This window comes from Eubalaena glacialis, chromosome 13 (assembly GCF_028564815.1).
Source record: "Eubalaena glacialis isolate mEubGla1 chromosome 13, mEubGla1.1.hap2.+ XY, whole genome shotgun sequence".
In the NCBI taxonomy this organism is placed as follows: domain Eukaryota; kingdom Metazoa; phylum Chordata; class Mammalia; order Artiodactyla; family Balaenidae; genus Eubalaena; species Eubalaena glacialis.
In genome coordinates this window covers 75,297,398-75,311,466 of record NC_083728.1, presented here as the reverse complement: position 1 = coordinate 75,311,466, position 14,069 = coordinate 75,297,398, and the positions used below count along the sequence as shown (strand labels likewise).

General features: G+C 43.8%; 1 protein-coding gene across 1 annotated transcript in view; it reads right to left on the bottom strand.

Moving 5' to 3' along the window:
* LCMT1 (leucine carboxyl methyltransferase 1) overlaps positions 1 to 13,904 on the bottom strand; it is a 54,058-nt gene extending 40,154 nt beyond the window's left edge. The window contains exon 1 of the mRNA XM_061208511.1: positions 13,654 to 13,904. Within this exon, the coding sequence (XP_061064494.1) occupies positions 13,654 to 13,763 (110 nt within the window). The 5' untranslated portion in view covers positions 13,764 to 13,904. The remainder of the gene's footprint in view (positions 1 to 13,653) is intronic.
* Between the last annotated feature and the right edge of the window lie 165 nt (positions 13,905 to 14,069).

Genomic DNA, 14,069 nt, shown 5'->3' with positions numbered 1-14,069 from the left:
CATTCAATCACTATTGCTTTCAAAATGCTCATGACACTCACATACCACCTGTTCAAAGTAATGTCTTTTTTTAACATTTATTTCATTAAAGTGTAGTTGATTTACAATGTGTTAACTTCTGCTGTACAGCAAAATGATTCAGGTATACATATATATATTCTTTTTCATATTCTTGTCCACTATGGTTTATCACAGGATATTGAATATAGTTCCCTGTGCTATACAGCAGGACCCTGTTGTCTAACCATCCTATATATAATAGCTTGCATCTGCAACCCCAAACTCCCAATCCTTCCCTCCCCCACCCCTCCTCCTCAATGTAATGTCTTTAAATAAACTCAATTTTCTTAGTACTCAGGTCTGATGTGCTACCTAATATTTTCTTCTAACACACACTGTAACAAATACCTAACCATTAACATTTAAAACATCTATCTGTGTACCACCTAAAACCATCTCACATTCCTCTCGTGAGAAACAGTGATCTGGCCCAACCACCAACTCATTAAAGAAACATTTACTGATTCTGTCCTATTTGCATAACTGTCAGCTGCAACAATGGGAAATTCATGTGAAGTTGTGAGATGCCTTCCAATAGGCATCTCTTCATCTGAGGATTCAGGGACTGGGAAAGGGCCCTCCCTGGTCTCCCCGACCATGAGGATCAAGGCTGGGGCTGGCTTGTTTCACTTCTCCTGGACACTGACTGCGTGCTTACTGCGTGCCACGCATCATTCAAATGCCTGACAAACAGGAACACATAGAGCCCTTGTAACAACCCTAAAGTAGTTTGCCCAAGCTGTGGAACCTTTAGGGAAATTAATTTGACTGCTTTACAAACCTACCTACCCACCTGGATTTAGATCCCTCCCCCAACACTTCAGTGCTTAAATGGTACATATCTATCGTGTGTGTGTGTGTGTGTGTGTGTGTGTGTGTGTGTGTGTTGCTTAGCTGCTTATAGATACATATGTATCTGTATGTATGTATATCCATATATATGCAATTGCAAAAATCAACCGAATATTCTCAGCACTAATTTTAAAGTTTGGGATTTTAACTGCATACTTCTTGTGGTCCTCTAATTTTTAATTTTATTGTTGTTCTTCTACATCTTTTAGTTTCAATTTCTGGTTTCTATTTCCTGTTGGTTTTATTCTTGGTTTATAAATGGAAGATAGGAAGCAAAGTCTTAAGGGCAATAGACTCTGTACCTAAACAGAGTTTGGATTTGCTTCCTTTCTTGGGAGCTCTTGAAAGCGTCTTTTTGTTTTCCTAAGCAGATCGGCAGACCTTAAGTGTTCAATCATCTAAAAAACTGGGCCTGAATAACTAAGAAGACCCACAGGCTAGTTTCCTCCCAAAGGAGACTACTGGTATTGCCTTTTGGCTTCATCTAACATCTAATTACTTTACAAGAAGTAATATGATCTACAATCTACTGTCTCTCTTGTAAGCAATCACTGAATAGTGGGCAAAGCGTAAACGGAAAAGGAACCTACATTCACAGAGAGTGAAATAAGTAGAAGAATCAAATCAGTCCCCTTGGTACAATGTCCCATATCTAACTTTTTAACCAAAAAAAACAAAAAATGTAATTAATAAAATTAATACAGAACACAGTAACAGGATGCCATGGACCTGAATAATGCTGATGTACTTTTGAAAAAAATAAAACATTTAAGAACCTGTATTCTGAATATTTTCTCCAGTCTGAGGCTTGCCTGTTCATTTTCTCAGTTTATCTCTTTTTCCTTTGTAGTTAGTACTTTTTGTGTTCTACATACTAAATATTTACCTACCCCAAGGCTGCCAAGGTATTACCCTATGTTTTCATACAGAAGCTTTGCGGTTCTAGCTTTCATATTTAGGTTTATGGTCCATCCCAAATTAGTATGTGTGTACAGACGGAGGTCCGTGTTCATTCTGTTTCCACTTGAATATCCAGTTGATCCAGAATTATTGGTTAAAAAGACTTGACTTTTCCCCACTGAACTGACTTGGCACTGGGGGCAAAAATCTACTGACAGCACGGGTATAGGTCTATTTCTGTTTCATTGATCTATTTTTCTACCTTTATGCAAAGACCACATTGTTTTGATCACTGTAGCTTTACAGTGGGTCTTAAAATTCAGTAGATTAAGCAGTGTAAGTTCCCCAACTTCACTCTTCTTTTGAAGATTTTTTTGGGCTAGTCTAGATTTTTTGTGTTTCCGTATACATTTTAGAATCAATTGTTAATTTCTTCAAAAAAGATGGCTAGGGTTTTGACTGGGATTTAGACAGTTGGTTTTTTAATGCTATTGTAAATAATATTTAAAATTTTCACTTCCCTATATGTGTACGTATATTCACAACACATCTATCTGACAAACGATTCCTATACAGAATATATAATGAACTCCAACAAGTCAAAATCAACATTATCACCATTAGTGAAAATGGGCAAGGGCCTGAACAGACAATTCACAAAAGAAGATGCAGGAATGGCCAATAAGCACACAATAAGTATACATCTGTCACCAGGGAAATGCCATTTCACACCTTAATGAGATGCTATTTCACACTCACTAACGATACTGAATGTTTAACAAGGATATGGAGCAACTGGAGTTTTGATACATTGCTGGTGGGAAGTGTAATCTGATAAACCACTTTGGAAATTAGTCACGGCAGTTAAATACATACCCACCCTATGACTAAGCAATTCTACTCCTAGATATTTATCCAAGAAAAATTTCAGGCTTATATAAGAACGTTCATTGCAGCCTACTCACCATGGCCAAAAACTAGATACGACTCAAATGTCCATCATCAGGTGAATGGATGAACAAATCGTGGTACATTCATACAACACAAAAAGGAGCAAATTACTTCACCCCGACAAAGATTCTCTCCTTGACCAAACTCTAGCCAGGCTCCTCTGAGACCTCCCCTACTAGACCTCAACCTTGGCCTATAATATAAAGACCTGAGCAAACATTAACATAGTTCCTAACAGCTCAAGGCCACACCGCTAGGGTGTCTCTAGTCCCCCTTAGCATGCCTGCCTGAGAAAACTCAAGGCTGCCAAAAGAACTTACTGCTGGTTCCAGGCAACACCTAAAGATAGGGCCTCCCTGTCTCCCAGCTAGCAAATCCAGACGGTTTCTGGTGGACCAACACCCCCTTTTCCCATTTTCTGTAATTTTTTCTCTGATTCTACTGAATCCCTGCTCGCCCCCCTCCTTCCTCCCTCATTTGCCCTTTAAAACACCCTCTGTACAAATCAGAGTTGAGTTTAGTTCACGCTGGATTCTTTTCCCTGTTGCAATAGTTATTACTGATTAAAATCTGACCTTACCACTTTAGCATCCAGCTTTATCTGTGTTTATCTTTGACAGCGTGTACAACATGGATGAATCTCAAAGAACATCTTGAGTGAAAGAAGACACAAAAAGAATGCATACTGTATGATTCTGTTTATATGGCATTCAAGAATAGGCAAATCTATGGTAGCCCAAAACAGAAAATGGTTGCTGGGGGGCGGGGGAGTGGTAAGGAGACTAACTAGAGATAAGGGAACTTTCTGGAGTTTCAGAAATATTTTGTATCTTGTTTCGGGTGGTGGTACACAGATATATGCAACTATCAACACTCATCAAACTGAACATTTTATTCTGTATAAATTATCTCCCTCTCCCCGTTTCCCTTCTCTCTTAAGAATACCTGAAGAAATTCTAGAAGGAAAAAAAAGGTGAGGGATGTAGCAAATCCTCCAAGTTCCCTTTCCAATATCCATTCATCCTTTCTTCCTAAGAGGACCCCAATTTTGTTTGAGGCATCAATCTGCCCTATTAGAAATTCTTACCTCCCTACACTTTCCTGCACCCAGGAGTGGAGCCATGTGTCCTAATGATGGCTAATGAGAAGTACACAGAAGTCTACAGGGTTGGGCTTCCCAAAAAGCTACTGCTTTCCTGACGAAAATGGGCAGATTCAGACACATACATGTCTCTTACTAGTATCCCTTCCTTTTCTTTCTTCCTGGAGCACAGCTGCTCAAACAGACTAAAAAAATTCTGATAACCCTGCTACAAACCTATCCTCACCCTGTGAAGCAAGCTGTGGGAGCTTTGAATCAATTCACAGCTGAGTAACTTTGTGAGTCGAAAGTTTTCAGACATCAAAATGGAAAAAAAAAAAAAAAAAGCGATTTCAACTGGAAGTCAAGAAATGACAACCAAGGACCTACTGTAAAGCACAGGGAACTATACTCAATGTTTTGTAATAACCTATAAGGAAAGAGAATCTGAAGAAGAATATAGATATATATACATATATATATGTATAATCGAATCACTGTGCTGTACACCTGAAACACGATATTGTAAATCAACTATACTTCAATAAAAAAAAAAGAATGACATATGCACTGCTGTGTTAAAGTATACATAAGAATTTAGTATACAAGTGACATTTCAAATCAATGGGGAAAATAAGACCATTCGATAGATGATGTAGGAACAACTGGCTAATAATTTGAGACAAAATTAAGTTAAAACTGCTACCTTATAACGTCCAAAATAATAAATATAGATGAATGATCTAAGCATAAAAGCCAAAACCATAGAAGTGCTAAAAGAAAATGTTATAAAGATTGAGAATGGCCTTTCAAAGCTCTACCCAAAAACCACAAGCCATAAAGTTAGACTGTCAGATTCTATACTCTAAAGCGTCATCAATTCTGTATTATGAAATGTACAGTACAACCTGTACTGAAAGACAAGCAACAGCTTGAGAGAAAATGCTGCAACAAATACCAAGGCAAAGGATTACTATTCCAGATACAAAAGGTTCTTACAAATCAATAATAAAAATACAAATAACCGAACAAGAAAAAGACAACAACCCAGTAGGACAGCAACATGGGAGAGAGGATTCACACAGAAAATATCAATGAGTGTGTGAGCAGACAAAAAATGCTCGGTCTCACTCGTGATTTTAGGAATACAGATTAAGAACAGGTGTTATCTTCCGCCTGCCAGTTGGTGAACAATCTAAGAGACTGAGAATGTTCCATGATTAGCATCTCCGTTCACCATGGATAAGAATGGAAACGGATTATCACCTCCTTGGAGGACCATTTTGCAGAAGCTTCTCCCCTGAAATCTGTCTCATGGGAAAACTCAAACACGTGTGCAAAGATGCTCATCACAGCACGATTTTAAGAGCAAAATCATCACCACCTAAATGCTGACAAAAAGAAGAACAGTCAAATAAGGTACAACCACGCTGCAGAATACTGTGCAGCCAGTAAAAAGAATGAGGCAGATCTGGGTGAAATTACATGTACAACATGTTCATAGTAGGCTCTTGAGTGGGGAAAAAGTACAGTTGACCCTTGAACAACGTGGAGGTTAGGGGTGCTGACCCCCACGCAGTAGAAAATCCAGGTATAGCTTTACAGTTGGCCCTCTGTATCCTCGGTTCCGCCATCTGCAGATTTGACAACTTGGGATCGTGCAGAACTGTATTTAATGAAAAAACCCTCTCCCGGCATAAGTGGACCTGTGCAGTTCAAACCCATCTTGCTCAAGAGTCAACTGTATTCACCTTTATTTAAAAAAATTAAGCTTTTAAGAGAGGGAAAAAAAAAAAAAAGATGTGATATTACTATTTGAGATCTAAGATCACTACCTTTCGCAAATGTTTTCCAAAATCTAATATTTTCCTTTTATTAAAAAAAAAAAAAATGGGGGCGGTAAAACATCCACAGTTTATTTAACCTTTTTGATGGGCAAGGTTGGCAGCTAACGTATCCTCCACAGTATGTTCTAGTTCTAAAGTGACATGTCTTCTCTGGGAGTGGAAAGTACCTTGGCACCTGCCTTCAAAATATTTCAGATCAAAATCTTAGCCCTGCTCTCTGGGGCATAGCTGAAGACGCAATCAGTGTGCTGGAGAGGCCAGGGCCCTCGGGAAAACGCTGGCTTTCCTGAGAGGTGATCCTGTGTCCTGCTTTCATGACGGGGTAGCGGGGGACATCTGTCGATTCGGTTGAGAAATCAGATGAACTTCTATTATTTGCACAGTGGAATTTCAGCCTTACAGCCCCTGGTCTGGCTTCTAACACATACGGACCACTGAAAACCAGTTAAACGGAAAACCAGAATTTTTAAGACCTCATCAGGAAATATATAATCTTGAGCATCTGCATTCGGGTCTAATCAATTTAGCCATCCAACAGATAATTATTGTGTGTCTACAATGCGAATGGCACTAAGGTAGACAGGTCCCTGCTTTGTGTTGTTTTCATTCTGGTCGGAGGCACAGACATTAAACAGCATGTCTGAACTACAACTGGGCTGATGACCACAAAGGAGACGCACAGAGTGTTATGAGAACACGGAACAGAGGCTACATCTTGTCTGCAGGGGCCAAAGAGGCCTCCTGGAAGGAGCCACATCTGAGATAAGACAGAAATCTTGGCGTCATCTTTAACTCCTCACCGCACATCCAATCCGTCAGTACATTCTATCAGCTTGACCTTCACAGTGTATCCAGAATCTAACGGATTCCCAGCACCTCCACCGCTACCATCCTGATCCAAGCCCCCAGCATCTCTGACTTGGGATATTCTGAGAGCAGATCTCCCTGCCTCCATGCTGCCCCCTACAGTCTGTTCTCAACAGAGACGCTGAAGGGATCCTGTTCAAACCCAAGTCAGGTCACCTTCGTCTTCCGAGTCCCGCAGCGGCTCCCATCTCACTCAGAGTGAAAGCTGCGTCCTCAAAAGAGCTCCTCTCCCCCTCACTCAGCCGGCCTTGCAGCTCCTGGGACAGGCGGGGCCAGCGCCTGCCTCACAGGGCCTTTGTACTCTGCCTGGACATTGTTTCCCCAGAAGTCCATCCTCAGGGCTCACTCCCTCCCCAGCACTGACCTTCTCGATGGGGCGGTCCCTGGCCATCCCAGCTCACGTGGCCTTCCAACACTCCTACAGCATCGCCCACCATCTCACATGCCAGATATGTTGCTCGTTTGCTTCCTGGCTGCTTCCTCCACTGGAATACATGCCCCATGAGAGCTCCGCTTTTGTCTGTTTCATTCACTTCCACATCTACACTAGAACAGGGCCTCCATAAATTAAGCAGGGTCTCAATAACGAATATCAAATGAAGGCATCAGTCTGAGGGATGACATGGAGCTGATCAGACAAGGAAGGGTGGGAGAAAGCATTTCGGGAGGGAATGGCCTGATGAAAGGCCCCAGGAAAGAGAGGAACAGGGCTCGCCTGAGGAACTGAGAGGACGGTGGCGAGAAGGGAAGAGTGGGGGGAAGCAAGATAGGAGAAGCCGGACAGAGCAGGCAGGGCCGGGCGGACCATGTGAGAAATACTTCGCTCTTCTTCTAACAGCAACAAGAAGCCATTAAACTAGGGAGTGACAAGGTCCCATGTGCCTTTTGCAAACCTCTGGCTTCAGTGTGAGAACTGGACTTGGGGAGGTAAGCATGATTGGGGAGCTCAGTTGGCAGATGAGTGTCACGGCTCAGACCACAGATGACATGAGTGTGGACTGAGATGGCAGCCGCAGAGGTGGAGGAAAGGAAGTAAATTCCACAAACATTTTGCAGACACAGTCTAAGGTCTGGGTGATCGATCACACAGGGGGTAAGTGAAAGGGCAGCTCCACGATGACTCCTACCTTTTTTACTCTAACTGAGGGGACAATGGCATCACCCACTGAGTTGGGGGGGGGGTGGCGTGGAGGAAAATTCGGGAAGGTGATCTTGAGCACAGTTTTGGAAATAATGAATTTGAGAAATTCTGAGAAATCCAAATGCAGATATTTCCAGTTGGCAAGGATCAGATCCAGGGTAGCGTGATCAGATCAGGAAAGGTGAGGTGTGTCGCTATTTATCTTGTGGCTGACAGAGAATCAAAAAGTTTCAAGTAGCAAAGTGACAGGATAAGATTTGTGATTCTGAAAAAATCACCCTGGCCACGGTATAAACACTTGGACAGGGGAGATGGCCAGACTAGAAGCAGGTAGAACAATAAGGACGTGTTGCAACAGATCAGGTGAGCGAGGGCTGTGGCCGTCGGGAAGGAAAAGGGAACAGACTTTCCCTTTGTCACCAGCCCATCTGCTGCACAGCTGCTGGGGATTTTTCTAAAACACAAGCCCAGATCATGTCAGTTCCCCAACTTAAAAGCCCTTGGGACCTTCCCCATTTTGTTCTCTGACAACCTCTCCGGAATTCTCCCTTGCTACCCAGCACCCATCCAAGGTCAAGTTCCCCTAACACTTCAACCTCAAGGTCTTCAATCTCCATGTTCTTTGGCTCCTGCTCTTTTCTTCTGCCTGGTAAACACCTATTCGTCTTTTTAAGACTCACCTCTCCTCCCCTGTGAAAATAAGAAAACCAGTGCTGACCGCTAGGAGTTGGCCTGGTACCATGAGCCAGGCTTCACTGTAGTTAGATGCTTGCCTGGTGCTCACAGAGGCCACGCTGTCCTTCTGTTGGACAGAAACAATCTCGCAGGACCAGCAGCGCAAGGTCGCACTGCAAGAGCAATGAACTGAGACAAAACAGGACCCCTTCATAATTCTGTCTAACAGACAAAACCAAAGTCATCATGCCAGCCACAGGGTCCCAAACACTCCTCTCTCCTGGCTGAGATGAGCAACTGTGGCTTCTTTACGAATCACAGAGTGTCTGACTCTAGAAAAGTCAGACACACCTCCCCCTAGAAAAGACTGAGCTACCCAATCACAAAATTGTCCCCGCCTCCTGTGAGCACGCAATCCCGGGCAAATCCCTGCTTCCTCGAACCCTCCCCCAAATTACCCAACTGAAGCCCAAATCCTGTAAGTTCTTTCTAACACCCCTTACGGATAGGCCCCAAAGCTCCCTTAACTTAAAAAGAGCCTCCTATTTTAACTCGGGGCTTTCATCCGCTTTCCCAAGATTAATAACTTTAAAGTTTCAAATTCATAGATGAAAAAGAAAACTTCCCACTGGCTGGAAAATAAGGCAATTCTAAAATAAAATATCTATCAACTTTTTAATGTTTCATTTTTATTACGAATTTTACACTCAAAACACTGGAGAACAGGAAAGTGAGCTAGCCAGAGAATCACGCTGGAATGAGCTGGTTCTGTAAGGGCACAGGTGAGGCTGGCTGACACGAAATCACAGTAGTACCAAGCCGCCCTGCTGTGTGATTTCTACCACCAGTATTCCAGGTGAAAACGGAGAGTCTGGTTCAACCAGGGTCTGGGTTTACTAGGATTAAGGGCAAGGGAGATGAAGCCATTGCCAAGAGAACCACTGAAGGATGGACTATGAACTCGAAGCTCATAAGAGGTAACAGCCTACAGGGAAGTGTCTACAGGCTGGAGAAAACCATGGAGGTCCCGAGGAGAAAGATGCTGAGGGCAGAGCAGAAACAACTGATCAAGCGTGCTGGAAAGAAGAGACTGGGGGGGCTTCCCTGGTGGCGCAGTGGTTGAGAGTCTGCCTGCCAATGCAGGGGACACGGGTTCGAGCCCTGGTCTGGGAAGATCCCACGTGCCACGGAGCAACTAGGCCCGTGAGCCACAATTACTGAGCCTGCGCGTCTGGAGCTTGTGCTCCGCAACAAGAGAGGCCGCGATAGTGAGAGGCCCGCGCACCGCGATGAAGAGTGGCCCCCGCTTGCCGTAACTAGAGAAAGCCCTCCCACAGAAACGAAGACCCAACACAGCCATAAATAAATAAATAAATAAATAAATAAATAAATAAATAAATAAACGGATCATCACGTTTTTTTAAAAAAAAGAAGAGACTGGGGTTGAAGGGCGCTGCATTGTTCATCTGTGAGGTGGTGCATGCAGCACCGGGATGGAAATCCAGGGGATCGTGGCGGGAATGGTGACAAAGGTGGATGAGCAGAGGTGATCACTGCAGATGAGGTGTCCAAGAATGAGTGTTCCCGCGTGTACACTGGGTCCTCCACATGCGCGCCAGGAAGTCAACTAGGATGATGGCAAGAACTGAGGCAGACAGGAAGGCCTGTGGGCCAGATACCCAAGTCATCAATGAATTAAGTGAATAACTGGCAGAAGGTAAAAAACAGTAATATGGAGGAGAGGATGCTGGGGACGTGGGCCTCAAAGAAATGGGGTGAGGGGACAAAGAGCAGTGAGGACACAAATTTTGACCCTCCTGATTCCAGGACATCCAGGGTATGAGAAAACAGAGGCATGACTTGGCTTCAAGAAAAGGATATCCCCAGGGAAGGGCCGGTGTCAATACAAAGAGAGGGAGGGAATGACTAAAGAGAGGCTAAGGAAATAGAGGCGGCTGGTGATTATGGAGTGGTAATTTCAGAGGGCACAGTGGGGGCTGCAGGAGGAGGGGTGCGATCAAGGGCGAACAAGAGCGGGGAACTGACTTAGGGGCACAGCATGATGGGGAAGATAAGGAGGACTGGGGAGTGGGGTGAGTTAGCCATCCTGGTAAGTGCACTATAGATAGTTGTTGAATCAAATGGGAGTTATTAGGCATAAACCTACTATATCCAATCAGAAGCGTTCTAACTGTTGGACTGTAGGAGTGATAGAGTCTGTGGTGATGACGATGATGATGATGATGATGATTTGGTGACAGTGGGGCAGTGATGATGACAACAACTACCAATTTTGAACACCTACTGTGTGCCAAGCACTCTTGGAAGCACTCCACATTTAAGCCTCACAACAGCCCTCTGAGACCGATAACAGCATTATTATCTGCAGAAGGGCTCTGAACCAAAAGGAGGGAGCAAATTAAAACAGAAATAACAGAATTGTAGGAGCCCTGGGGAGCTAATCGGCTTTTGAACATTATTTTAGGGATCTTACAGCTGTAACTCGTGGCGGCAGGAACCAGCCTGACCCACAGCTATTTCAGTAACTTCAAACAAATAATATTCAGACTGGAGGAAAAATCAAAATAACAATAAGAATTTATTGAAGGCTTCACTTCGTGCCAGATCCTGTGCTAACCTTTGCATGGATTATCTCATTTAATCCTCACATCTAAAAGGCAAGTTACCATTATTATTCCCATTATAAAGATAAGAAAACTGAGGCAGAAAGAGAGTAACATGCCCACAATTCACAAAAGGAATCCCTATTTAACAAGATGACTTTTTGACAAGACTTAAGGGTTTCACATGTTACAGTGAAGGTGCAGGTCACAGTATCAACAGAACTTGAAATTCATTAAATTCTGCAAAATTTCTTAAAACATTAACTTATGGATTCTCACCATCGCTTTCCATATTTTTTCCAGATGAGAGAAAACCCAGTGCAAAAAAAAGCTTTGATGAAATGCATCCAGATGGCAAACATGTCTGGTTTTTACGGCCCTGGAACCTATCCCAGAAGCTTCTGATTCAGTGGATCTAGAGTCGGCCCTGAGTATCTGCGTTTCTTTTAAAAGCTCCAAAGGCTATGCTGGTGTGCATTTTCGGCTGGGAACTACTGCCTTAGATTCTCTGCAGTTCCAAACCCAAACTTCCCCTACGACGTTGAGATGTCTGAAGACACCAAGGGCATTGGAAACTGAGGCAGAGAAGAGGTGAAATGATAAAAACCAACCAACAGAGAGCCAAGGAAAGGCATGCTCTGGTTATACTATTTCTCTGTACTTTTTTGTCTTGTCTAAACTATTTTACAGCTAATTTGCTTTATTTTCTTAAATTAATTTGTATTGTAGTTGATTTACAATGTTGTGTTAATTTCTGCTGTACAGCAAAGTGAATCAGTTATACATCTACATATATCTACTCTTTTTTAAGATTCTTTTCCCATACAGGTCATTACACGGTATTGAGTAGAGTTCCCTGTGCTAGACAGTAGGTTTTTATTAGTTATCTATTTTATATATAGTACCTAATTTGCTTTATATAGGCAAGTTGGCCAAAAATGTTACCAACAAATATTAAATGAGCCAAGTATTTCCAATAAATATTAAGTAAACCTAGCCCTAACGTGCTACTGAAAAGTATTTTATTTCTCTCTGGTAATTCTGACGGCACTTCTGATTCTCTTAGCAAACAGCAGTCAAATACGAGAAAAATTGCTTCTAATTCAATAATGCTATGGATGTGGTCAATAGAGATCAAAAGCTGGAGAAGAAATACAGTTGGGTATAATTCATTTAAGTTCACAAATTTCAGCAGGGACTGCCTCCAAGCCTTTAATACTTATGAATGTATTTATCTATTTATTTAATCAACCACCACTAACACGTACTACATGCCAGACACTGCACTAAGTGCTTTACTAATATTTAATATCATTTCATCTTTACAAGCACCTATGAAGTGGGTATTATTTTCATCCCCACTTTACAGATCAAGAGACTGAGACACAGAGTGATTTAGTAACCTGCCCAAGTTTACGCAGCTAGTGAATGGCCCAGCTTGACAGTCTGGCTCCAGAGTCCATGCTCTGAATCACTATGCTTAGTCTCTAAGACCTACAAAAAGTTCAAGCCTTAACCCAAAACTTGTTTTCCCCACCAGGTCCCTAGAAGGCCGCAGCTTCCAAGGCATTCAATCAGTTCCTCAAACAGTCCATACTCCTTCCTTGACCTGCCTGAACACCCTCCTATACCCCTATTTTCTTTCTTTTTTTTTAAGTCATCTGTTCTCAACTAAATTTCAAACTCTAATGGCGCACTGTATTTCTCAGCATTAAACACAAAGTTGTAATTATATTACTTCCTGGGTTATCATTTGCTTCCTGTCTTTTCCAACTAGGGGGTGAGTTCAGACACCATGTCAATCTTCTTCATCCTGTGTTCTCAATCACTGAATACCCACCAACCAGCCAAAAGGAAGTAAGCTCTCCATAATTTGGGGTTTTTTTTGTTTTTGTTTTTGGCCGCGCCGCCAGGCTTGTGGGATCTCAGTTCCCTGACCAGGGACTGAACCCGCGCCCTTGGCAGTGAAAGTGCAGAGTCCTAACCACTGGACCGCCACGGAATTCCCTCAATAATTTTTGTTGAATGAATGAATGAGTGGCATACACTCAAGTCTCATGCTTTCTTTTTCAGGCTTTCAGGTACGTGACACATACCTGTGCTCGCAACGCCCCCCCACATAGCCCCCACTACGCCCGCAGAAGTGTAGACTCCAGTAGCACACAGGAAAGCGCTCTGGAAAATACTGGCTCTGCACACAAATATTATGTGACCCTGGACAGGTCATTTCCCCCCTTAACTGACCTGAGTTTCAGGTGCACAATGGGGATCACGCCAAGTCCCAATGGAAAGTAACCTACAAAAGAGAGAGAACCTGCACTTCTCCCCATAACCTATCAAAACTGTTGTTATTACTCGCTTCAAGTGTGTTTCCAGCAAGACTTTGGCTCCGAGAAGGCCAAGTCCACGTCTGCCTGGTTCAGCGCCGTATCCCAGGCACGGTATCCACGGGCTTGTACCGTGCCTGGCCCACAGCAAAAATTAGATAATTATGAGTTAAGTAGATGAATGCCTGCTCTGAGCATTTCACAGATGTCGCACGAGTTGACGGGTGACTTCCGGCGTAAAAGCGTATGCCTTAGACACAGGCCCGCCTCCCACCTAGGCCCCAGCCCCCCGGGGATGCCGGCCCCTAACCCCGCGCCAGGCAGTCACCTCTTGCATATAGAAGCATCTTCGCAAGTGCCGCGCACGCCCTCGTCGTCCGTGTCGGTAGGGGAAGAAGAACAGGCAGTGAAAGAAGCCCTCCTCAGGCTAGTGGCCATGGGCGTGAAGGTTTCGGGGTGCTGCGTCCACCGGTGACATGGAAGCGGGGTCGACGGACGCCGGGAGAAGGAGCGAGCCCCGGACAAGGTAGTAGAGACGGACTCGGCTCTTACAAGGCTCAGCTGGCGCGGCTCAGTGACGCCGCCCACGGCGGCTGCGCCAGCAACCTTCCCGCTGATTGGCGCCTTTGCGGAGACGCTCATTGGACAATTTCCCCGCCCATCAGCCGCGGAGGTGCCCATTGGACAACTCCATTGGCCCCGCCCACACAACCCGGAAGTTCCCGGAGGGAGAAAGTAAACTGA